This window comes from Pyrgilauda ruficollis, unplaced genomic scaffold (assembly GCF_017590135.1).
Source record: "Pyrgilauda ruficollis isolate IOZ18807 unplaced genomic scaffold, ASM1759013v1 scaffold36, whole genome shotgun sequence".
In the NCBI taxonomy this organism is placed as follows: domain Eukaryota; kingdom Metazoa; phylum Chordata; class Aves; order Passeriformes; family Passeridae; genus Pyrgilauda; species Pyrgilauda ruficollis.
The window spans coordinates 3,220,446-3,245,320 of NW_024525045.1; the positions used below are offsets into that span (position 1 = coordinate 3,220,446).

Here is a 24,875-nt window from a genome sequence, read left to right on the forward strand (position 1 = left end):
GGATTGCAAATCTGCTCTGCCAAACCAGAATTAGCCGGTATCGCAGGAATGAAAGAGCGTGGAGATTTGAAATTGCAGAGAATGGAGACAAGGCGGTGCAGAGGAAGAGCTGCCTGGGGAGCAGGAGGCCCCAGACCGGTGCCGCACTCTCATGGAAAATAAGCCCCAGGGTGGTGAGCAGAGGCGAGGCTGAGCCGGCGCGGGCGCTGAGCGGAGCGGGGCGCAGGTGGACACCGGAGCCCGCAGCAGCCCCCGGGGTCTCGGGGCGCGGAGCAGCGCCGCGGGTTGGGCTGACAGCGGGACTCGGTGCCGAGGCGCTCAGGGGACGGCGGCGTTGGCGGAGCTCGACGCGGTGAGTACCTCGGGAGGAGCCGGGAGCCACCACACGGCAGCGGCACCGGAGCGGGAGGGGAACGCGCAGCGGCCACGCCGCCTGCGGCAGAGGCGCGCTGGGCTGGGCTGTGCGGGGCTGGGCTGTGCGGGGCTGAGCTGTCCCGAGCTGTCCCGGGCTGTCCCGGCGCGGGGCTCCCGGGGCCGGGGGCGGCGGCCCCTCGGAGGTGCGGCGGACCAGGAGCGCGGCTGCCGCAGCGGGGTAACTCGCGGTCATCCTTTGTGCTCGCGGGCGGGCGGTGCCGCGGCCGCGCCGCCTCCAGAACCCGAGCCCGCGCCCCATCCCCGGCCCCGGGCTGCGCGACACCGCTGCTGAGCTGTCCCTGTGGCAGCCCCGCGGCCCGGGCGGTGGCGGCCGTCCCTACCCCAGCTCTGCTTCGCATAGGTGAACGGAACTGGAGTGCTGGGAAGGCGTCGCGCGTGAAGCTCCCAAAGCTGCTCTCTTGGGAGAAAACAGCACATCCCCTGCCTTCGGGCTGCTCCCGAATGAGGCTGTTCAAAAGCCTGTACAAAACAGAGGTGCACGCCTGATGCAAGCTGCCCACGCCCGTGGGACCAAGGGGAGCAAACTGTCCACTGTCTGAGCCAATTCTGCTGTGCCCGGGGACGGGGCACCACGCGTGGGTCTCACCGCGGCACAGCAGCACCGAGCGGTCTCCGGGGAGGCCGCCTGAGCAGGGCTTGGAAGCATCCCTCAGGGAGGGGCAGCAGAGACAGCACTCCTGGTCTGGAAACAGAACTGCTGCCGACTTTATGCAAACTTGTGACTCTGGCAATTAGTTTAGCCTTTTAAGCATTTAATTTCCCCGATTTTGTGTTCCTTTCTGGGCTTGCATTTTTATGCACTGGGGCTCTGACTGGCAGAGGTGGCCGGTGTCCACATCTCCGTAAAGCTGCTGACAGCTGAAGTGCTCGACATGTTAGCAAGGTGAAACAAGACTGCTGAAACATATGACAACCAAAATAAATCATGTTTTTAGCAATGTTTCCTCTGTATGCCTTCATCAACCAAATAATTACATGTGGCATGTTTACTGGGAATATTACAAAGTCAACCTCATTACTAGTTATAATGCATTTGTGAGTTATCCATTGGAACTGTCTTTAAACTACAATTTTATTCTATAATTTTTAACACTGACGCAGTCAAATGCTGGAGGTAGTTGACCCAATATATGTAAATTATTAATCATATACTTTTTATAGCAACAGCAGATGTTTTTCAGTGATCTAGTTGAACTACAAGCTAGAGAGCCATAGCTCCACTGATGGTACATGGAACTTGGGTGTTTTGCTGCTAACTTAGGTCTTATTACAGCATCTGCATTTGTCCCTAAAATAGTTCATGAGTCAGGTTTTGAAAAAAGCTCAGCATCTTTGCAGGCACTAATGCTTGGACCATTTTTCTAAGAGCTCTGCATACTTTGTGTGCATATAGTCTAAAAAGCTTTTCTGGGAAAAAAAAATAATCTCATTCTTTTACAGGTGACCAAATAAGAATCCAGATTCCCCTGCCTTTAAATGAAATTCTTCCTGAGGAGCTGTATTCAAACACTGTTACTGTGAATGGGTCTTCCTTGCCTTGCTTGTTGGGGAAACTGGCTGGCTTCATCAGCTGCTGTCATTTTCACTACAGTTTCTCTAGGATTTCACAATTGCAAAGAGTTCATTTGGCTCCTCTGCCTTTCATGAGCCTGCTCTTGGCAGTGCTGTGTGGGAAGAAAGTTGAAGGCAGGTATGTGCCTTTCCCCTGGGTGCAACAGGCCATGGGACAATCAGACTGTCCTGGGGAGGAGATCCAGGCGTCCAATCCTTGCTTTATCCAGAGACTGAGAGTTTGTGCAGTTATTGGAGATGACCTCCTCTGCTTTTGAGTGTATTCACTCTGAACTTGTCACCTTAGTGAAAAGTTAATAGTATGAAAGTAATAATAAGCAAGAATTCAGTTCAAATGGTATATGCATTTTCTGAAGATTGTGGGGGTTGATACAAGCATGACATTAACTTGCATCTACTCAATCTAAGCCACTTCTGTCAGCAAGACTGCAAAGAGGAGTGTCATAACTTTGCAGCTCAATATCAATTATTTTTCTTCAAATAATTTAAAATATGTAAAAGATGTGCCTATTTCCTGTCCAAAGAAGAAATTTTTTTTTGTATCCAGTATCAGGATTCAGGTGTGCACAAAACCAGTCAAAAGTATAAGAGAGAAAGGTGAGGCTTTACATTTAATCTTGCCTCTGAATCTTCAGTTACATAATTTTGTGTTCCATTACCTAAGATGCACTGTAATATCCCTCATACATTTTCATTAATCTTATGCAGAGCATGTGCAACAGCTTGTGATTTTCTTTCATTCTGCCTCTTCTCATTATTTCCCATTAGCATGATTATTCACTGTGTTTATCACCTTTTTGCACCTAGTCTCTCTGTGCCTTGTGAGTGGGCTGAATCCTCTGTAAGTAGTCCAGTAACCTACAACAACAGAGGCTCTGGCTCCAAGTACATTATTCGAAAGGCTTGAGATGTCATCTTTAAGACCTATCTTTTTCAGAAGAATGGTGAGGTACAATTATGACTAAGGCTGTCCTCTTTAATTTAACTAATAATATAATTTAATAATTGTGACCAGGCTGTCCTTTTATGGTCAAAAAACCAGTCTGTACCAGTGCATGGCTCTGACTTGTTCCCCTGCTGCTCGTCCTTCCTCAAACACCCTGCAGGACCTCTCAAAGGACCTCCAAGCACTATCTCCATTCTCTGTTTCCCAGTTTGGAAAGGAACAGCCTAGAAGGCATTTCAGTATCCATTTCCACTGACAACTCATCAATTGACCCCAGCTTATCTGCCTGTGCAGCAAGTGTTAAATGTGCACAGTTCTTGTTCTTCCTCACTGTGTCACCAATACCTCCCATGGCCAAGTTAGGGCTAATGACAACTTAGTCACTATAGAACATCCATCTGTGAAAGATTTGCTACCAGGAGTGCAACACATTTTAGCTGCAGCTCACTTGTGAGGCAGATCAGAGTGCTCTCAGAGCCTACATGCTCAAGCTGCCCTTAGTTACACATGATTACCTGCACTGCCAGGAAGGGTCAGGTGACACTTGAGCACAAAGGGAACGTAGGCAGCAGCCAGGCTGGAGAGGCTGCACGTATCAACAGGTGTTCACTGGTGTCTGGGACTGGCCAGCTCTGACCCCAGCTATGGATTACTGTGGAATGCCCCAGAGCCTTCTCGGTGTGTTTATCTAGCAATAAGAAAATAGTAAAGCGGTTTGGAAAGGTAGTAACTTGAGAAGCAAAATGTACTCACGTATTTAAAGACAAATTTTGAGTTGGTACAGAATCTGGGTTTGTCTGTTCACCGCCTGTTTGCAGCAGTGAGGAGCCAGCCCAGAGGCAAACATGCTGAGCGCTCACAGGAGACATAAGGAGCTTTTAAAAAGAATTTTTGGTATCTTTTTTCCCTTTCCACTGTTGTGAAGCTGATGTTTCTTTTTATTTCTCTGAAGGAGAAAAGAAGACAAAAAATTGCCATCTCTTGTAATTTGTATCATTGCATTTCTAGTCTCCATGGAAACCTATGTGGTGCTCCACAGTTGGGTAAAATTTGAATCTGTGGCAGCAGAAATCAGAGGGAGGGAAGACTGGATTATGCACCTTGACTGTTAATCAATTAAAAGTGGTTTTGAAATTATTTTCACCTTGTGTTACAATCTTCTCTTAGAGTAACAATAGAATAAATCAAAGTAATCAAATTAAGCCAGTGTGATCTGATCCTATGTACACCTATGCATGTAACTCTGTCACTCAGTTTGATTCTGATAGGCATTGACATTAATTTGGAAGAATTCTTAGCTTTTAGTAGGATTATAAGGATTAATACTGTGGAAACTGAACACATAATAACAAACTGTTGTCATGTTGACTATTAAAAAGAGGGGCAGTAACCATTGCCTTGTTGTGATTTATGTAACCAAAACATTTTAAAAATGAAGAATCTGAATTCCTTATCTTTTGCTGTCTTCAGACAAGCTTCATTCTTGTTCTTCCACTGCTAAGGAAAAAATACATCCCCAAACTGGTTTCCTCTGAAAAGATGTGGTAACTTCATCTACCTGCTGCTTCTTTACTCCAAGCTTTATGAACTTGAACACAAAGGTGCATCATCTTACTGGGACAGCAGGTGACATAGAGAAGTAATATACAGAGGGAGACCAATCTTTTTTGTGACCACAGTCAACCCATGAAGAGTGAGGGCTCTCAGCCACCTAAAAGTAAGTAAAATATATAGTAATGGAAATAATGCAGCCTACTGTCAGCCTGTAAATACTTCTGCATAGACAGCCATGATAAGAAGTTACACAAAGAAATAAATTAATTGGACAATTTTCTAAGCATTTTACAATTTTCTAAGCATTTGAATAATGAAGTCACAGTATTCACTACAACTGCACTAACTATGGTGGTGAAATGTGATAGTGATTTATGGCATTCACCATAACCAAACCACAAAATCTGATTATTTTGTATGTGTTTTTAGGTATTTACTGCATTTGCTTCAGAATACTGCAGAGAAAATGTATGCTAGTCGAGAGGATATTGGATATGATTTTGGAGATGACTCAAAAGTTGGAAGTAAGCCAATTAAACCTAATCCAAACATCGATGGAGGATGGGCTTGGATGATTGTACTTTCCTCTTTCCTTGTGCACATACTCATCATGGGTTCCCAAATGGCCCTTGGAGTACTCAACATGGAATGGCTTGAAGAGTTTAATCAAAGTCGTGGCTTAACAGCATGGGTTAGCTCCCTCAGCATGGGCATCACGCTTATTGTAGGTATGTGCCAGCATCACATATGTTAAAACTGGATATATTTTCAGAATATGTTTGCCATTCATCCCTAAAGTATTTTCATATGGTTGTCCCAAGCTGACTTTTAAAGTCACCAGGACCAATTTTACAATGTGGATGGAGAAAGGGAATAACAAGGAAGATGACAGGGAAGACAGTTAGCCCAGGAAACTGCATGAGCAGGAAAGGAAGCCTGTGACTTCCAGGTCTGCCTAGAATTAAGAAAACATGATCTGTGAAGCTTGGAGTCATCCCCATGCTCTATCTGTGAGGAGAAAATGTTGAATTCACACAGTTTACATTTCAGTTTGGCAGCTGAATGAAAATACGTTTTTTTAGTTGTTTAGTTTTTAGTTTGGGATCAACCCAAAATAGTATCTGGAGGAAATGTTTGTGTATATATGTACATAGACACATATGACTCCCTAAATGAAGACTGAAAAAAGTTATATCTGACTAAATTATTCTACTGAAAACAAGATAAAATGCTTAACTTGTAGTTACTTGTGAAAATGTCTTGCACTCCTACAGCATCAGCATGAGGAACAAGTGTTTCAGCTTATTCCTCTGTTTAAACTGTCCCTTCTTCATGGGGCAACTTTGATTGCAGGTCTTGTAGGTATTTGCTAAGTATTTAATTACTTGATTGTATTTGTCTTTCCATGATTTTAAGAAGTAATTTTAAGAAGTAAACAAACTGAGTTGCACAAGTTTTTGCCTAATGTTTTAAGAATTTATTTAAAACATTAAGAAACTTAAAGTGAAAAATCGTTAAAGCATAAAGAATTAAATAAATAATTTATAATTTCTTTCATGTTTTTTAACAGGTCCTTTTATTGGTTTGTGCATCAGCATGTGTGGGTGCCGTACAACAGCCATAATTGGAGGGATCCTGAATGCCCTGGGTTGGATACTGAGTGCCTATGCCTCAAATGTGCACTACCTCTTCCTCACCTTTGGAGTGACAGCTGGTGAGAGCTGCACTAATGTTTGAAGGTTCTTTCAATTATTTTTGATTCTTTTGAAGCTTATTTGAGTGAGTAAATAGGGAAGGTAGACTGTAAAGTTATTCCAGCTCTGCTTTTACACTTTTTACAGCCTGTTATCTTTTTAGGAAAATTATTTATTCAGTGGATTGGGCCCAGTCCCTTCTGTTGTTGTTTGAATTTGACATGTGAAAGTGGAACTTCTATCAGTTTCACCCAAGTGAATACATTAGAGGACATTTTTAATGAGGGGAGTTACTGTAACCCAAACTCTGACAAGTAAAATTTAAAGATGAATTTCATATCTAGCTAACTCCTCTCCTTCTCACAGGAAAGAATAAAAAATGTTTTCTCCAGAAGTTGCTCCACATTAATAAAATACTGGATTATGAAAATTCAGCACTGCTTCAAAACCCATTTTAAAGGTTGAAGTGGGTTACAGCAGCTAAGCTGCACACAGCTGCTCACTCCCTCTCCCACAGTGGGATGGGGAGAGAATCAGAAAGGTAAAAATAAGATAAAGAGAGTTTGGTAGATAAAGCAAAAGCTGAATGCACAAGCAAAACAAAGATAAGAAATTCATTCACTACTTCCCACGGGCACGCAGGCTTTCAGCTGTTTCCAGTAAAGCAGAGCTTGGTCATGTGCAACTATTACCTGGGAAGACATTGCCACAACTCCACGCATCCTCCCTTCCTCCTCCCTTCCCCAGTTTTACTGCTGAGCACAACATCTCGTGGTATGGGATGTCCCTTCAGTCAGCTGGGGTCCCCTGTCCCACTGCATCCCCTCCCAGCTTCTGGTGCTCTGCCACTCACAGGGGGTGAGAAACACCCTGTGAGAAACAGAAAAGGCCTTGGCGCTGTGTAAACACTGTCCAGCAATAGCTAAGCCATGCCTGTGTTAGCAGGGATTGGGTCACAAATCCAAAACACAGCACCAGATGAGCTGCTAGGAAGCAAATTAACTCTCTCCCAGCCTCACTTAGGATAATGTATGGGGTGGTATTTCATATGCAGTTTCTAATAACATTTATTCATATTGTATCAACAACCACTCAGAGCAACTAATATCACTACAATTTTTAAAATCAAAATGACTGATGTAATGTTTTGTCATTTGAATGAAATTAGATGTCTAGAAAACCTTTTGACATGTGTAAGAGCCCAATCAAAATACAAAAAGTTGTGGGTTTAGGCATCTTCCTTCAAAACCGACAAATCCTTAGTGCTTGAATGCTCAGTTTCTAGCAATGTTTCTTATGAAAAAAAATCAGTTACATAAAGTAAGTTATGTAGAGGAACCCGTATTAAGTACTTAAAGCACTACTGTTTTGTTTGCTGCTCATTTCCAAAAATAGATACTGTTAACAGATATGAAACAGAAACGTGAAAGTTATCCATGTAAGAAATGCAAAATTTGAGCTTTAATTACTGTCTGAGCAGCACTGAGCAGTTCAAGGGGCTTTGAAATGTTACTCACTCCACAGATAACAGTTATTTTGCAAATGAAGCACTGTCTATGTTACATTTGCCAGAGGGCAACATTATGGAAAAAATGGACTGTTTGCAATATTAGTAATAGCTTCAGTACTCTACATTCTCTTAAACTGTCCTTTCATAGAATTTCATAGATATCTACAGAATTCCTACACATAAATTTCTATCTAGCTTTTTGGATGGAGAAATACTCCATCCAAAGTGAGCTTAGCAAAGATCACTCTGATGACCCTTTACACCACCATACCGTAGACTTCAGTAATGTTGTAAATTCCTGAACAAAGAACAATGATCACAGAGAGGATCCTGCCTTTTTCAGAATTTCTGTTTTCATATATATTGAATATAATCAAACAGGCAGGAATCTATACAGTTCTTCTTCAGCCCCAGCTGCTTTTCAGAAAGAGCACACACAAACCAAAAAATGGCAGAGTTTAAGTAGAGAATTTAAAGAGGACTTTAAATTTAAAACCAGATTTTCTGGGAAAAAAAAAAAAATAAATCAGAGACAAACTTTTATGTGAGATGGAGAAGTGAGATGTTGCAGGAGTAATTCTGTCCAGAAAAACAGTGTAGACATATCTGAGAGGTTCCTTCCAGCTCCATGAGACCTCTGTCCCTCCCTCACAATCTCCTCACTCACCCTCAGTCCTGCCCGCTCACTCCCATCCCCTCACTCACCACCCCCTCAGTCCTGCCTGCTCACTCCCATCCCCTCACTCACCATCCCCTCAGTCCCGGCCCATCTGGGGAAGTCTCTCCATGTTCTCATGGCTGCTCCTGGAAAGAGCTGCTTTTCCCTTGTGGTGGCCACCTCTTGCCATCACCTCTGGGCCTCCACGCTGCGCTTGTGGGCCTGCTCATGGCTGCTGCCTGATCAGTTAATCCCTCCGATCCCAACCTCATCGTCCATCCGCAGCCACCCTCAGCACATTCCCGAGGGTGCCTTCCCTCAGGGAGCTGTTCGCAGCCGGCTCCCCTGGAGCAGCGGGGCTGTCTCCTCACGGCAGCCGGCAGCAGCCCCAGCAGCAGGGGCTCTCCGGGGGGCACAGAGGCCTCCCGAGTCTGTGATCGGGTGTAGGGCGGGACACTGGTGCAAGATAAAAGCCCCACAAAAAAAAAGCTCAATTGTGTATGTGCCTAGGAAAGAAATAAATACTTCTAACAAGCAAAATGGGTCAGCTCTGGCCAGGGTCACTGCTGTGATGTTGAAGGGCTTTTTTCAGGCTTTTGTGGAATCATGGCTTTCTCTGGCCTAGCTGCAGCTAGATCATGCTGCAGCTGCATGCAGCTACGTTAGCACCTATTTAGGAAAACAAAGCAGTCACAAAACACTTCTGAATTACAATCACAGTGAGTTGGGAAGCATTTTCTACATACACCTGTTCCAATCCAAATTTCAAATCCAAATTATGAAGAATTTACTGTGAGAAAAAATGGTGAACTGTAACCTCTAACGATGTGTTTGCACACCTCATCGTTTTCTGCTAGAAGTACATGCCATGAATACCCACCCTGGTTTTTAACTACAGGTGAGGGGTTTCCAACAGAATTAGAGATCTACCTGGTAAGGCTGAGTAGCTACTGTGTGGCCCTCCCTGGACTGCCCGAAGAGAACCAACCTGGAGGCCACCTGAGGTCCCACCAGTGCACTAACCCCATGTACTGGCTTCTCAAATACATGTCATGGTCACTATTACTGAACAAGGACAGGAACTCAGTGGGAATCTTCATTGCTGGGGAACTTGGGTGAAAGCAACAAGATGTGCTCACTAAGCAGTTCTGGTCACTGATACCATCAGATGTGGGTATTATAATTGCAGATATTTCAAAATAGGCTGTGTCTATGTTTGCCCCCATAGTAACTGTCACTGTTTGGTTGTGGGACATTTGTAACTTTCCAGTGTTGTCATGCTGACGTGAGATAAAGGTTTTATATTCCATGTGTTTAGTTTTTCTAGCAATAAATATCAGTATTGCATTCTCACTGGAATGAGTATTGCAGATTTTGGAAAACACTATGAGACAGAAATGAAAGCTAACATCAGAACTGAATATCTATTATTGGTTTTACTACTATGCTTACACAAGAGTTGGGAATAAAACTGATTATTTTTCACTTCTTTTTACATTGCTGGCAAACAGTTCAGCTTTATTTAATTTTTTTTTTTTTTTATAGGCATTGGAAGTGGCATGGTTTATCTGCCTGCAGTGGTCATGGTAGGGCAATATTTTCAGAACAGAAGAGCACTTGCACAAGGGCTCAGTACCACAGGAACGGGGTTTGGAGCATTCCTAATGACTGCCTTATTGAAGTACCTCTGCACTGAATTTGGGTGGAGGAATGCCATGTTCATCCAGGGGGCCATCTCCCTGAACCTATGTGTCTGTGGGGCACTCATGAGACCGCTCTCTCCCAAAGAGCTCCGTGAAAAATATGTGGTGAGAAATGATAGCGAAGAAAATCAGGCAAAAGCTCTGTCCCATTCTACAGAGACTATAAAATCTAATGGAGTCCTTGGTGAAGAACCAGAGAAAAAAGAAGAGGCAGCAAATGAAGAAGTGCTTGCCAGTGTGCAGCACACAGAAATTGGAGGTAAATCTGGAAGTGGAAGGAGCATGTATGGACTGCGCCTCTTTAAGACAGTGAGCCAGCTGACAGTTACAGTCAGGAAGGGCTTTGCACTCTGGTACTCCAGCTACTTTGGAGCTGCATCACTGTTTACCAACAGAGTATTCGTGGCCTTTATCATTTGGGCTTTGTTTGCCTATAGCAGCTTTGTCATTCCCTTTATTCACCTTCCAGAAATAGTCAAGCAGTACAACTTATCTAGGCAGGACAATGTATTTCCTTTGACATCCATTATAGCCATTGTTCATATTTTTGGTAAAGTGATCCTTGGAATCATCTCTGATCTGCCGTGCATCAGCACATGGAATGTCTTCCTCATGGCTAACTTTACCCTGGTCACCTGCATTCTTACTTTGCCACTAATGCAGACGTACATTGGCCTGGCTGTGGTTTGTGCTCTAATAGGATTTTCTAGTGGCTATTTTTCTCTAATGCCTGTTGTGACTGAAGATTTAGTTGGAACTAAACACCTTGCAAATGCCTATGGCATCATCATTTGTGCCAATGGAATATCTGCTTTGTTTGGACCACCCTTTGCAGGTAAAAAGTTCAAATTGCTAACCAACAGATGTTTGTGTAATGATTGTGTGACTCTTTGTATTATTAAACTTATGCTATGTGCATGTGCAGTTAACAAAATCACAGCTGCTCCAGAATGGACATAACATTGAGCTTTACAATGTACAGATTTACAGGTCACATCTGCTGGGTTCTAGCTCACTGCCCTCACATTGCAAATTACAGTTCTTGGACATAGCCCCAAATCTATTACAACCTATCCTTAAAATGGTATGTTTTCTTAAAATAGTTACCATACACTTTTTTTGTTAAATGAGAAAGGTGTAAGCTATTTTTTCATGTTTTGTATACTATATGCACTATACATACTCATTCCTTTACCCACGTGAAGAAATGGTGATTAGTTCTCAGGGTAGGCAGCTGTTTGTACCACAGCATTACCCCAAGGAGAGCGCTGTGTGTTTGGGTGTCCCCACTCCAAACTGCCAGCTGATGTGTTGATTTAACTAACTTTGCTTTGCCTTCCTTCACCCAGAAATACCTACTCTGGGGACTGCACTGCTCTGCCATCCCCAGCAGAAGGGAGAAATGTATGTATGCTATCCTAGAGTTACTTAGGTTTAAACATACATTCATTATAAATTTCCTCATGGAAAGAGGTGGGGGAGTACAGAAGAGATACAGGTACTGATTGTCAGTACTCTATCAGAGTCCAGCTCTCTCTTTCCAAGGTGCTGCTGAGAAGAAAGCTGTGAGAAATCTTGAGGATGTCATGGCTACAGTCAGCCAGGGGCAGCTCTAGGCTGAAGGGAAGCCAGCAGCAGCATGAGCAGCCCTGGAAAGCGAGAGCCCTTTCTCTCCCCACCACTGGGTGAGCGACACGAGTGAGAAGAAAGCTCTCTCAGTGCCCCTTGAAAGCAGCAGTGTTTTACTCTGCCACGTTCCCTCAGCACCTCCCAGTCTGTGCTAAACCTGTCTCTGAATTTGGTCTTTGGTTAAGAAGCAAATTGGATGCAAGCAGCTAATGTAAAGAGAGCTTCAGACCTTGTGGGTACATCGCAATGCAGCCAGTGTGGAGTGAGGGAGTTTTGCTTATTTAGGTTCCCAAGCTTTCCCGAAGTAATGAAGAAGTAACTTTAATGAAGAAGTAACTTTAGTGTGTTTTTGCAAAGGAATCGAGGCTGGAATGAGAGTCATTGCAGTACTGAGATTGTATCTCTTGAACAGTCTTCTATTGGTATGTGAGGCTTGGAAACAGCTGTGGGGAATGTGTTTGCTTGCACAAGGCAGAGCATTTGAAATACCCAATATTGGGCATTTTACAGAGGCAGTGATAGGGAGGAGGATCTAATTGCTTTGGGATTACAAGATGTCGATTTTAAAATCAAAACTATGGTAACTTGTTTGAAAAATATTGTTTGTCCACAAAGCATCTGTGGATTTGACAGAAATGTCATGAAAGAAGTGTGAAGTACTTTTTGTATTTTCTCATGAAATGTACTTTTTTTGGCTAACTTTGTAACGAACATGTTCTGTCCTTGTTTTCCAGGTTGGATCTATGACATCACACAAAAATATGATTTTTCTTTTTACATAGCTGGATTGCTATACATGGTGGGAATAATATTTTTACTTATACAACCTTGTATTCAAAAGAAACAGTCAAGAGAAAAATCTGCAGAAGAAGCACAAGTATAGAACAAATTCCAGAACTTTTTTACAGAACTTTTTTGGTTTTGTGTTTCTCTTGTGTGACAGTATGAAGATGTTTTTCGTATAGAACAACCACATTTAGGTGCACTTAAGTGAAAAACAAATGTGCTCCATAAGGCTTATAAATTATTTGAAGTGTTCTTTTAAAATTAGTTAATATATTTTACTTTATAACTACCAAATACAGTGATTAAAAGCACACTGCTAGTACTTCAATATTAGAACAATGCTAAGGACACTTACCCTTGCTTCTCTTTTAATATTTCACCATTAACCACTGGTGAAAATCCACTGACTGCAGTGCAGTTACTCTAATTTACATTAGTCCTATGAGAGAATTTGGTCAGGACATGAATGATTTATAACAGTCCTTTCTACTATATATTCAATCTGATGAAAGATTAGTTACTGGGTGCTAGGAAATGATTGTATTTCTTGCCTGGCTAGCCAAGTACTGTTGAAATGCTACTATAATAATTCCATTAATTCAGCATACTAAATTACTATTTCTGTGATGCAAATCTGAAGAAAAGTTCTCATATATTTCTGAAGTGATTCAGTTGGACTCAATAGGTCCCTCCCAACCCAGTATATTCTGTGATTCTACTTCAACGATTTCTAATTTTGTTTTTTTTTAAAGTATCAACTGCATCTAAAGTAGCCATCCTCAATACACAGGCTGCATTTTAAATGCTGTGACACTTAATGCACCTGAAGTAAAAAAACCCATAAATGCAGAAACAGGAAACATATGGAAAATATCACTGTGACTGGAAAACGTTTCCAGAAACAGTTTGAGTTCTCTGGCCCCTTTACCTAATTAGAGTTATTGTAGAATTTAATAACATTGCCACTGACTCTTTCCATGGGAATGAACTCTACTACAGCACACTAAATTTTGTTATAATTTAATTTAATTGTTCACCAACTTTGTTACATATGAGCAGTTGCGTTGCTGCTTGTAATGTACCATGAACTGACTAAGATTCGTCATGTTTTAAAAATTTATTCTCTAGAAAATGAGATACTACAGAGCATGGAATAGCTAAAGAGCATTTAAAATACTAAAATAAATTTTCTTAATATTAAGGGTCTAGTAACCTGTGCAGAAGGTGATGTATGGTGGTTGAGGGCATATTTTTTTCAGCTCTGGGAGATGAGTCTGATGTTAATTTTCCTCTCAAATAAGAACCACTGTAAGTTTTCATTCTCTTAGCTTTATGAAAGTTCTTTGCATGACAAATCAGGTTCTTAGTTTAATACTTCTACATGCTGCTGGAATTCCTTAAAAAACAATTGAAACTATTCAGTTATATTGAAGAACTATTGGGAAACAGTTCAGTGTGCAACAATATCAATATTCTTATCTTCTTTATAGCTGCAAGGTTGGTTAACAAAAAGTTCTGAATGTGTATTGTTCTATATTGCAATTCACCAGCTTCTTAGTGTTGCACTTCTACAACTCTTGGCAGGGCCATACTTTAAAGTATTCCTTAAGGATCACTGAAGTGAGCCAAGTTAAAAAATAAAACCTTAAGGAACCCTGAATTAGTTTAAGATTTATATCAGAGCAATCATATAGGGTAGTTATGTACGGCCTTTAAAATTCACATAAGACAACTGAAGTGGCACTGAACTGCAGCACACAGCGTGAACACACAGTCAGTAACTTCCTAAAAACAGCTTTTGTTATTGGAGAAAATGTGCACGTAAATTTTCACATCAGTTCTTTGTTACAGGTTAAATGTTTCTTGGTGGGAATGCTGCTGATAGCTCATTTGAACTGAGCTATCTTTTATTGGTGAAATATATATTGTAGTGATGATTTCCCTCATTTGCCTTTTTTTTTTTTAAAGATATGTATCCTTCATACATAGACCTTCACTTTGTCGTTTGTCAAAAGCAACATTATTTGCATATTTCAGTAACAAAAAGTATGTTGTTCACTTGTGATATCTGCAATAGATCTTTCCATAGAGGTTCTTACAGGGCCATATGTCGGGAATAAACTTACATTACCCAAAAATACTCTTTCTGTTCATTTATTAAGTTATTATAGCATTTTAGCCACATAATGGAATTTGTATTTGTCATTATCCTAAAAAGAAATAACCACAAAGAGGAAAGAATATATAAGTGCTTCTTATACCTAAAGAACAACAGTCACTGAATGTTTCCAGCATATTGGTATATAGTTCTAGAACAAAAAATCCTTAATCTAAATCAATGAATATTTAGGTATTAAAGTACTGGTTTATAAAGCATTATACAAGAACCCTGTATTAATATCTTTTAATCAATTTATAAAATTCAAGTTTTGTACTTGGCATGTTAAAAAATTGTAAACTCCTTACACTCTTCAAATATGAAACTATTATATCCAGATACTGAAATCACTGGTTTAATACTTCTAAATCTAGTCAATTGTAAATGATGTATTAATTACTCTTTATAAATGACAATGCCACAGCATCTGCTATAAGCCATGGAATACCTGTAGCATAGATACAAAACAGAGAAATCAGAATAAAGAAATACAAAGTAGCTGCAACCTGTTCTATTGCAGTAACTGCTATGACGCTGATAAAACAAAATTTCAGGATACCCAACCTATTAAACATTGTAACATTTACATGCTGCTCCTGGTGAGACATATTTTATTTCTCCTCTTTCAATCCTTAAAAAGTCTGTTTTCCGTAGTAAAGAAGAAAACTCCATGTGTCTGACCCAATATACAGCCATGCCTTATAACAATTGCTTGGATGGAACGTGCACCTTTATTCAGTTAGTTTTTGTTCTTGGCACGTTGCTCCTGCCTCCTTTGGAGCGGTGGCTGACATTTGTGTGTGTGAAGGTTCCCATCCCACTGCCTGTGGGGCTCTTTCCTTTCAGGTGTGGCTGTGTCACACAGCCTCTCCACAAGAGCTTCCCAGAGCACATCATTGTCACACAGCTACTTGTAAGAGAAAGCAGAGGCTTAAAATCAGCATTTGGCTTACTCACTGCTGATTATTCTACTCCACAAAATGCGTTTAGACAGCACAGAGGCCTTGTGTGAAGGTCATTTGCAGTGCAAGCTGCCCACGCACTTTGAAAGATGCAGTGATAGTTAAACTCACAGGAGATCAGAAGTTTTGCCCAGGGTTGCCAGTGCAAGATATTACATGTTTTTCTCTGAAAAATCTGAGAAGCTATTTTTGGTATAATATCCAAGGCCTTTCTGCCACTGTTTAAAAAAAAAAAAAAAAAAAAAAAAAAAAAAAGCAAGCAGCTGTAATGCCACGTACTTTCCTGGTGTGTAATTCATACAACTGCTCTGAAATCAACTGTGTAAACTGAAGCCAAAAACCTTGTCAGGATGTAAAAATCACCTCAGAAATACAAATCTGTTTTCAAGGTAAGTAAAAGAGGTCTTGAGGTTTGAACAGAAATGCAATTTTAGAAAACTTTCTGATGTTCTGTAAGGATTAAGCCTGTTTCTCAGGAGAGAACAGAATCTGGTGGAAATAATATAAGGAAGAAAAAAAAGTGTAATCTGTTAGATGACAGAACCATCACCAAAAAAAAATAGGAAGATACTCTGTGTCATATATTATCTACTCACTGTAAATTATACAAGAGCACAGAAACATTAATTTTCCCCACAAATTTTCCATTTTTCTACAGATGCAGTTGCAGGAGCCTAAGTGCAGTTGTACTCAATGACTCCAATGCAAGTGGTAACAGAAATAGAAAAGCAAAAATCCTGATGTAACTGGTGTTACACACTGCAGATGTAGCTGGAACTGCTTCACTCACTGCCTACAACAAAACTGTCTCAGAGTACGTGTGGTCCTGGTTGTTCTTATGCAGGCATACACAACATCCTAGCACATTCTAGCAGAGCAAAAGCAGGGATTATTGGGGAAAAAAATGTGTATAAGTGCTGAAATGAAAATGTATGAGCCTTTTAAAAGTCCTCTTTACATTTCTGCTTACTCTTGGGTCTTGCCAATCTTCTTTGCCCATGAAATAAGGACATCCTGAATGATGAAGTCTTTAATGAAGTTAAAAAAATATATAGACTAGTATTTACTATTGCATATTTTTATTTCCAAACACAGTGCTCTATAAAAAAATACAGGAAGAAAAGCAAAGCTGAATCCTAGCCATTCCCTGACTCTGGACTGTCCCAGCCATTCCCTGGCCCTGGACTGTCCCAGCCATTCCCCGGCCCTGGACTGTCCCAGCCATTCCCCGGCTCTGGACTGTCCCAGCCATTCCCTGATTCAGGACTGTCCCAGCCATTCCCCGGCCCTGGACTGTCCCAGCCATTCCCCGGCCCTGGACTGTCCCAGCCATTCCCCGGCCCTGGACTGTCCCAGCCATTCCCCGGCCCTGGACTGTCCCAGCCATTCCCTGGCCCTGCCCTGTCCCAGCCATTCCCCGGCGGACTGTCCCAGCCATTCCCCGGCCCTGGACTGTCCCAGCCATTCCCCGGCCCTGGACTGTCCCAGCCATTCCCCGGCCCTGGACTGTCCCAGCCATTCCCCGGCCCTGGACTGTCCCAGCCATTCCCGCGGCTGTCCCGAGGCGCGGTGACAGCGGCCCTGCCCCGGGGCGCCCTCTGGCGGCCGGAGCGCCCCGCAGCGCCCGGCGCTCGCGGAAGGGCTCGTCCCAGACCTCGGGCACGGGTCGCAGCCGGGACTGGCGCCGGACACCGCACAGGATTTCAGCTCGCTGCCAAAGCGCCGGGAAAACACACCCTGTGCTCACACAGTGGTGTCCACGTTAGGACTTCTTTTACAGGACGTAAGAATAGCACCTAGTGAACAGTCTAAAATCCTCTGAAATGCACATTGAAAGGGTCTGGATCTCCTGGAGAGCAGGATTTATGCTCAGAACCCCAGTCTGAGAAATGCCATGCTCGGGGCAACTGCAGATACCTGCTGAGTTCAGCCTGCAAGGATGCACTGCACGGCATGGACACACAGAACTCCCACACTCCACTTTCCAGTCCTGAGTGGAGAGACTGTTCTATTTCCTCTGTTCAGAAACCCAAATATGCTACTCGATAATCCCACAGAGAGCATCATTCCAGCATATGCACAAATTACTCTGAAAATAAAAACTCATATTGTTTACGCAATTTTTAAATTCTCTAAATATACTGCTGAACTGAGAGAAAGGGAGCATGGCTTTACTTGTTCTGATAGTTTACTGCATTATGCCAAAATCATATTTTATTAGTATGAAACTTAATTCTTTCTAGGATTTCTTTAAATTCCAGAATATCCAAGGCTTTGTGTTAAACTAATGAAAAGCTTACTGCCCTCCACAATACCTTCTCCTATTCCACTCACACTCTTCAAATGACAGATGAATTCCAGATATACTGACAAATAATTTCCTGGTCTCCCTTCAATCTTTTCTCTTCCTCTCCTTTAGTTATTTTTACTCCCTTATTCTCCATTCAGTTGTTCCCCAGTCACAATATCAACTGATTTATCTTCAAATTGAAATACAGCCCAGGACTTTAGCAAGCTTATCTACTCCCATCTGGCCTTCATTTTTAAATTAATGACATGCTCTATTTTCCTGTATTGCCATTTCCTCCTGTGCTTTCTTTGCCCCATTCCCTTTTTCTTGTGCTCACTTGGACTCACTCTCGCTAAAACATCTGTAATGCTTTGGTAGCCACACAACAGGCACAGCAGCACAGCCACATCCTCTGGAACTGCCAGTCTGACACAGAACTTTTCTTGAAATCTTGTCCCACGTAGCCTCAAAATAATACAAATCTTGTGAGCAATCTCATTCTGATTGGGATGTACTCTGCACCAGACTTGTCCCACTCTCCATACTGCAAGTTTAATCTGCCTCTCTGAAGTCTTTCAGAGCACATCTCGTTGTCACAGCAGAATCAAGAGAACTAAACTCATTTTAAAATTCCTCATAGGGTCTCACTGTTGCTGATGTTCTCATTAATTGCTCCACCCAGAAACCAATGGGCTTCATTCTAGGCCTCTACAGCACCCTTGGGGATAAGAATAAAGTTATTTTTCTCTTTAAAATATTTCTCTTCCTATTTTCCATAAGCTAAAATCTTTTCTCTCCTATTTGAATTACTGCAGCAGCCTTTTTGCAGGCTCTGACAGGGACAGAAAATACAATTTTGAGGTATTCAGACCAACAAAAACAAACTTCCTACATGATAGCTCTGAATTTTTTAGCTTTCCATCCCAATTTCCTGACCCTGCACAGACAGGAAGCTGGAACACTTGACCTCCCAAAGGCCTTTCCAATAAATTTTCTTTCTTTTGCACCAATAGATCGCCCCCCCTTCTCCTGCAGCTTCCAGGCTATCCTTTACCCCTCATTTGGCATGGAGAGGACACCCTTAGCTCCAGTTGTCCAATAATGGCAAATTCTGTTATTCACTCTTTAAAGTTTCAATTCAACATGTACATACTATTTCCCATCATTTCCTGAGGGCTGGGAAGAACTTCCTAGCAAGCAAGCAAAAGTCACCTCTTTCTCCTCCTGTGTTTCTAACAGTTCCTTGCTGCAAAATCAAAAAATATTGAAAAAAATCTCTTTCCTTGTGCTCATGTCTTTTGTCAAGACATAAAATTTTTGTAAGGAATTTTTGTTTGGTGATGAGTTCAGTATAAGGGGATCCCAGTCTGTGGGTGAAGTTTCTAGACACTAAATAATACAAATCATAACACAAAACAAAGGTTTCACATTTCCAATACTTAATCCTGGAAGTAGTGTGCAACACCCAGCCATGGGTTGCAATGGAATTACCTGGATCACTGTGTTTATTATAAAACAAAAGTTTGCAGGATAAACACAGCCTTTTTAAGATCTGGTTTTTACTGCAGCCATTCAGTTTGATTCATTTATTGTCTCAAAAAAATGACAATCCTTATTTACTTGTTGTCTTAAGTAAAGCAGACGGATTGATGATGATGTTAAAACATGAATCAAAGCCAACAGGCTGCTCAGCAAAGATAACTATTTCAATTTGATTTTTTTGGGTTTTAAATTTTTACTGTTTCAAATCTGTGTGAAACTTGAGAAAGTCTGGCAATATCTTCAAGCTCCAGAAAGGAAATGATGTACAGGAGCAATGGGACAGGAAGCCATTTCAGGAAGTCATAGTTACCTCGGCACAGATTGAGGACGTTCCAGAACTCTGGCACCAAACACTACAGCAATCTGAAGTGGGAAAAAATGAAAACAAATACAAGAGACAACAGATTTGTAAAAGCCTGAAATTTCTTTCCAATAATTTCAGGTTATGCAGGTACATCTTTACAAAAAACAAAACCAAAACAAACCAAAACCAACCCAACAAAAAGTCAGCTTTTTTCCCCTATGTTTTCTAGAGAATATTTAACATGAATATTCAGATTCATTTTTGGATCAACTTTTCCACATAAATATAGTTTTTATGTAAAGACTGTGCTATTTACTCAGAGGAAGGTTAGTAAAACAACTGAAAAAATTCTTCAGTCATATGCTTTGGGGAAAATAATGATGGCTCTGACATCATGAGTCCCTCTAGTTCTGCTTCTTATCTTACATAGGTACAGTTAAACCAACATGAAATTGAAGGCAGTTCCCTTCTACAGGGATGTGGCATTTTTTGACTTATTCCTTTGTGATCCAGTACAACACAAAATTGTCCTTCTGTAAGTGTCCTTCCTAGTGACCAACTGCCCAACCCACAGTCAGCCGATTATTGCTGCTTCTGTGTCCAACTTGGAACTTGGCCTTTCGAGTTTACCACTGTTCTCTTCAGATCACTTACCTATTTTATCAAATTCCTGTAATAAAATTACTGGTTCACTACAAAATAGAATCCTGAATTCAATTTGCTACACTTTTAGTGAACAATCAGTGGTACATTTTGAAGCTGCATGTTGTTTCCTAACAAAATGAATGCAGCCATTCAGATTTGTACAGGATTTTTTTCCCTTATTTTTTATGGAAGTTGAAATTGTACTGATTATAGGCCTATTTGGATACAGCAGTTTTCCTTCCAAAGTATTTTGTAAGATTAATTACAAAACTCAACATTGTGTGAATACCTTTGAAAGAGCTTTGAAAATGACAAGATTTTAGGACGTTAAGATTTTTTTCTTCTCCCCCCCACCAAAATATTCCTGAGGTAACCATATGGGAGGAAGCTATTACCTTATCTTCCTTCATGTTTGGGTAGGTGGCCCAATATTCTGCAGCTCTCTTTTCCATGCTACATCACACTGCAGAATCAGTTTGCTGTGTTCTCCTTTGCTTTTATGCGTTCCAAGCATCTCAGTTCTATACAGTTGGTAATTTCCCTCAAATTTCTTATGCAAGTACAAAATGATCTACACAGCCAACTAAAAATGGTTGGGCTGATCTAATTCAAGCTGATATGAAAGAATGCTTCAAATCTTCTCATCCTGGGAATGATGGAGATAAATATTTTCACTGCACATCTATTTAATGTTGAATGATCAAGCAGGGTACCACACACATATTTGACTTTTTCTTTATTAGAAATTATTTATTTCTAGAAATAATAGTATGATCTGGTATGCATATTATAAAATATATTTAGTATTTAATTTATTTTATTAATGTATGTAAAGCTAACAATGAATTAACTGTGAAAATTTATTGAATTTTAAGTTTTCTATGACATTATCATTCTGAAAGTGATGGAGAATATTTGATGACTTATACTAATTGTTCACTCACCCAGAAATATAAGTAGACCTCTCTTTTTTTGCTCAACACTATCATCAATTAATTTTCCATCATTGCAAAACCAAATAAAAAAATCTTGCTCTATACTCTTGGCTTCATGAAATAATGAAAAGAAACATAATGATACTTTATTTCACTGCCCAAAAAGAACAGAAAATATCTCAAAACAAACATGAATGTTTACAGCTGTATGGTCCTTATAAATTTAGTAAAATGATAATGTTAATAGTTCAGGCCCCTTATAAAAAAAAAGTTGTCCAAAAATCCCAATCACATGAAGAGAGATAAAATCACAGGAATGAAAATCAGGAGATAATAACAGGAAATACCAACACTTAACAGGAAAACATTTTAGTGGCAGGAGTGTACCAAATATTTTGCAGCAAACCACGGATCTGGTGAGAAGTATTTATTTGAACTCTCAGTTAGCAAATAAATCAGTACGGATAACTAGAATATTATTCCAGAATATCTATCTATCTATCTATCTATCTATCTATCTATCTATCTATCTATCTATCTATCTATCCTTCCAATATCTATCTATCTATCTATCTATCTATCTATCTATCCTTCCAGTGTATATATGTATGATATGTATGTATATTATATATTTGTGGAGAATTAATAGAAAAATAATAGTGTGTGAATACTTAGGAGCAGCAAAGCTCTTAACAGGAGGTGAGGAGGTGTAAAAACATCTGATTTTGTGGAACAGCAAGAACTATGGACAGAAATAATATCAGTTTGACAATATAATTCACAAGCATAGTAATTTATACTTGTAATACTTCTATTTATGTTAGCATTTTTCTAAAAAGAAAACACCCTTATTTTATATTATAATTTTAATAAAAAATAGAGGAGAACCCCCCAGTTTTAGAGATTCTTTTAGAAGAAGAAAGAAATAACTACATCTTAGAAAAGAATGGCAACTGTGGCTTTCAATACTTCCTATAGGGAAGGAAACCTCTGAACCACCAATAAGACTTTTCAAGAAAAAGCAGGCAGATCTTATTCATAACCTACTGAATTATTTGTAACCTACTAAAACCACAGAATAACAGCAGAAAACAGCTTGCTAACAATAATTTAATTATCTAAATCATTGCACCCACGTAATGTAAAACAGATGTTTCATTGTGGCATCATATTGATATCAAGTAGTGCAGGAAAACCTTACACTACAAGCAACAAGTAAAAACCAAAAAGCTAGAATCCTTCTCACCGTCACATATTCACATCTCAAATCTACATTTATAAGGTAAATAAAAAAAAGAAGTAAACAAAAAGAGTATAGAAAACTACTTCTTTGAAAGCTCAAATTTATAAAAAATTATGAACAATTTTGCCGTGAATTAAAAATGTGGTGCAACTTTTTGCTTCAACTAATGGAGCAATTAGGAACATCTGCAAAACTCCAGCATATTTAAAGACTGTCTGAGCCTGAGCCAAGTTCAACAGGCAGTCCATTTTCTGTTGGTTCAGGACATACTCATTCCCCTCCTAGTCAAAACAAGCAGTAATAACTGGAATTAAAGATTGGTTTTGTCATGGACTGTGAGTGCTGATTGAAACTTTTTCCATGGCTTGTGTATATATATCCAGTCCCTTGAGCTCAGACCGTGGAGCCTTTCCATCCATGGAACACTAACAGAGCTCACAGCCCTACCCAACAGCCTAAGGTGGTGTTATTATTTCTACCAAGTTCACTTGAAGCTGATCAGTTGCAAAAGTTATAACAGGGAATCAGAAACACAAATGTAACAAACACAAACCTAAACACAGAAGTTCAGGCCACAGGGCTAAAAGTCTCTCAATTGTGCTGTAGGATGTGTTAGATTTCAATAAGAAAAGCACAATGTGTTGGTCTTATCTGAGACTCTGAGTGAGGATACACTATAATTTATTCTTGAAAAGAGATAAATGGTTGCACCCTCCCCCTACCCCCATACTTCTTTCCTCAGATTCATATAATTCTTGGGAAAGCAGATCTCCTCCATCTTGGTGTAAATAATCACAGAATCACCAAGGCTGGACAAGACCTTCAAGACCATCCAGTCCAACCATCAGCCCAGCACAGCCATAATCATCCCTAAATCATTCTCCAAGAGTCACATCCAGACACCTCTTGAACACTTCCAGAGAAAGAGACTCCAGCACCTCCCTGAAGAACTTATTCAAATAAGATGATGATTACTTAAGATGATGATTCAAGAAGATGATGTCAACCAAAACTGTTGATGAGAAAAACAAAACTTCATTTTGAAATGATAAACAAACAAACAAACCCATTTCTCAGCATGAAAATGCCAAGTGTAAATGAAAAACAAAATATCTACCTGCCCCTAGAACCACTTACCAAAACGGATTAATAACTGTTGCTTTTAAACTTTTGAACTTGCATACCTAACAATGTTCTACAGATTAAATCTATAAGTCTATTTAGAAAATTAATCATACACAATTTTATAAGTCTGATTCTTTAAAAAGCAGAGCTCTGTTGAAACAGAGATTACAATGTGTTGGGATCTGTAATGAAGTACATTAATCAACACTTTTCAGTCTGGGATATACAGTACAACAAAACAAAGTGTAGACAGATAGAAAATACTCAAAATCTGCACTGCTGTAAGCAAGACAAACTTTTCACAGTAAGTATTCTATATACTTTTTGTTTATTATTTTGTGTATGTGAGTGAATTTATCCATAATGTAAGCTTAAATACATGTGAGTGCCCAAAAACATATTTATTCCAAACACTAGAGTGGGCATATGTGTATTTAGACTCTTGAAAAGGTTTTTGTCTTTACAGAATCTAACAAACTTTAAAATGGAATATAAACCAATACTCTGCAAATTAAATACCCTTTTCTATTACAGCAGATGTTTTAATATGGGTATAAAAATGTACTTTCTTGCAGTATTGTCGTACAATTCCAAATTATTGTTTTATACATTCCAAGGCATTTTAATAGGAATTTCAAAAAAATGAAAGAAATGCATACTTCCATAACATTGCCTCCTCTTAACTGCTGTACCAGGAAGCATACTGCAATACATCTCTGGCAAAATTGAAAGATCAGGCCAACACGTAGAGGCACAGGAAAAGTAAAATATTCAAGTAATTTTACTGAACACCAGTGTGATTTTTTGAAACATTATTCTTTGATTTACAGTGGAACAAACTGTCAATAGCACCACTCCATTAAAAAACAGCTTTATGTGCAAATACCCAGGACAAATTGCAGTTACCTTGGTTATTTGTTAGCATGTGGTTATTTCAAATAAAAATATTGCATAGATTTTATAATACTATACTATTTGCATAGATTAAAAGATGAAGAATGGAAAGTGTTATGAGTGCATCCTAGTTACCATGGACACATTCCATTCTCAATGTTATTTGGAGGTGCAAGTGGTAAAGGAATTCACTACCACACTGCTTATTCCATAGGCATTTTCTTCATTAAAAAAGAGAGAAGAGGAAAGGATGAGCAAACCCAAATCTAAACAGCAGCAACCAAACAAGG

At 40.2% G+C, this 24,875-nt stretch overlaps 1 protein-coding gene across 1 annotated transcript; it reads left to right on the forward strand.

Moving 5' to 3' along the window:
• Positions 1-2,026: 2,026 nt before the first annotated feature.
• SLC16A14 (solute carrier family 16 member 14) lies at positions 2,027-13,115 on the forward strand. The gene is made up of 6 exons (XM_041475759.1): positions 2,027-2,125; positions 4,533-4,670; positions 4,959-5,235; positions 6,078-6,221; positions 9,915-10,907; positions 12,436-13,115. Exons 3-6 carry the CDS (start codon positions 4,974-4,976, stop codon positions 12,582-12,584), a joined length of 1,548 nt encoding a protein of 515 aa, XP_041331693.1. The 5' UTR covers positions 2,027-2,125; positions 4,533-4,670; positions 4,959-4,973; the 3' UTR covers positions 12,585-13,115.
• The last annotated feature ends 11,760 nt before the right edge of the window (positions 13,116-24,875 follow it).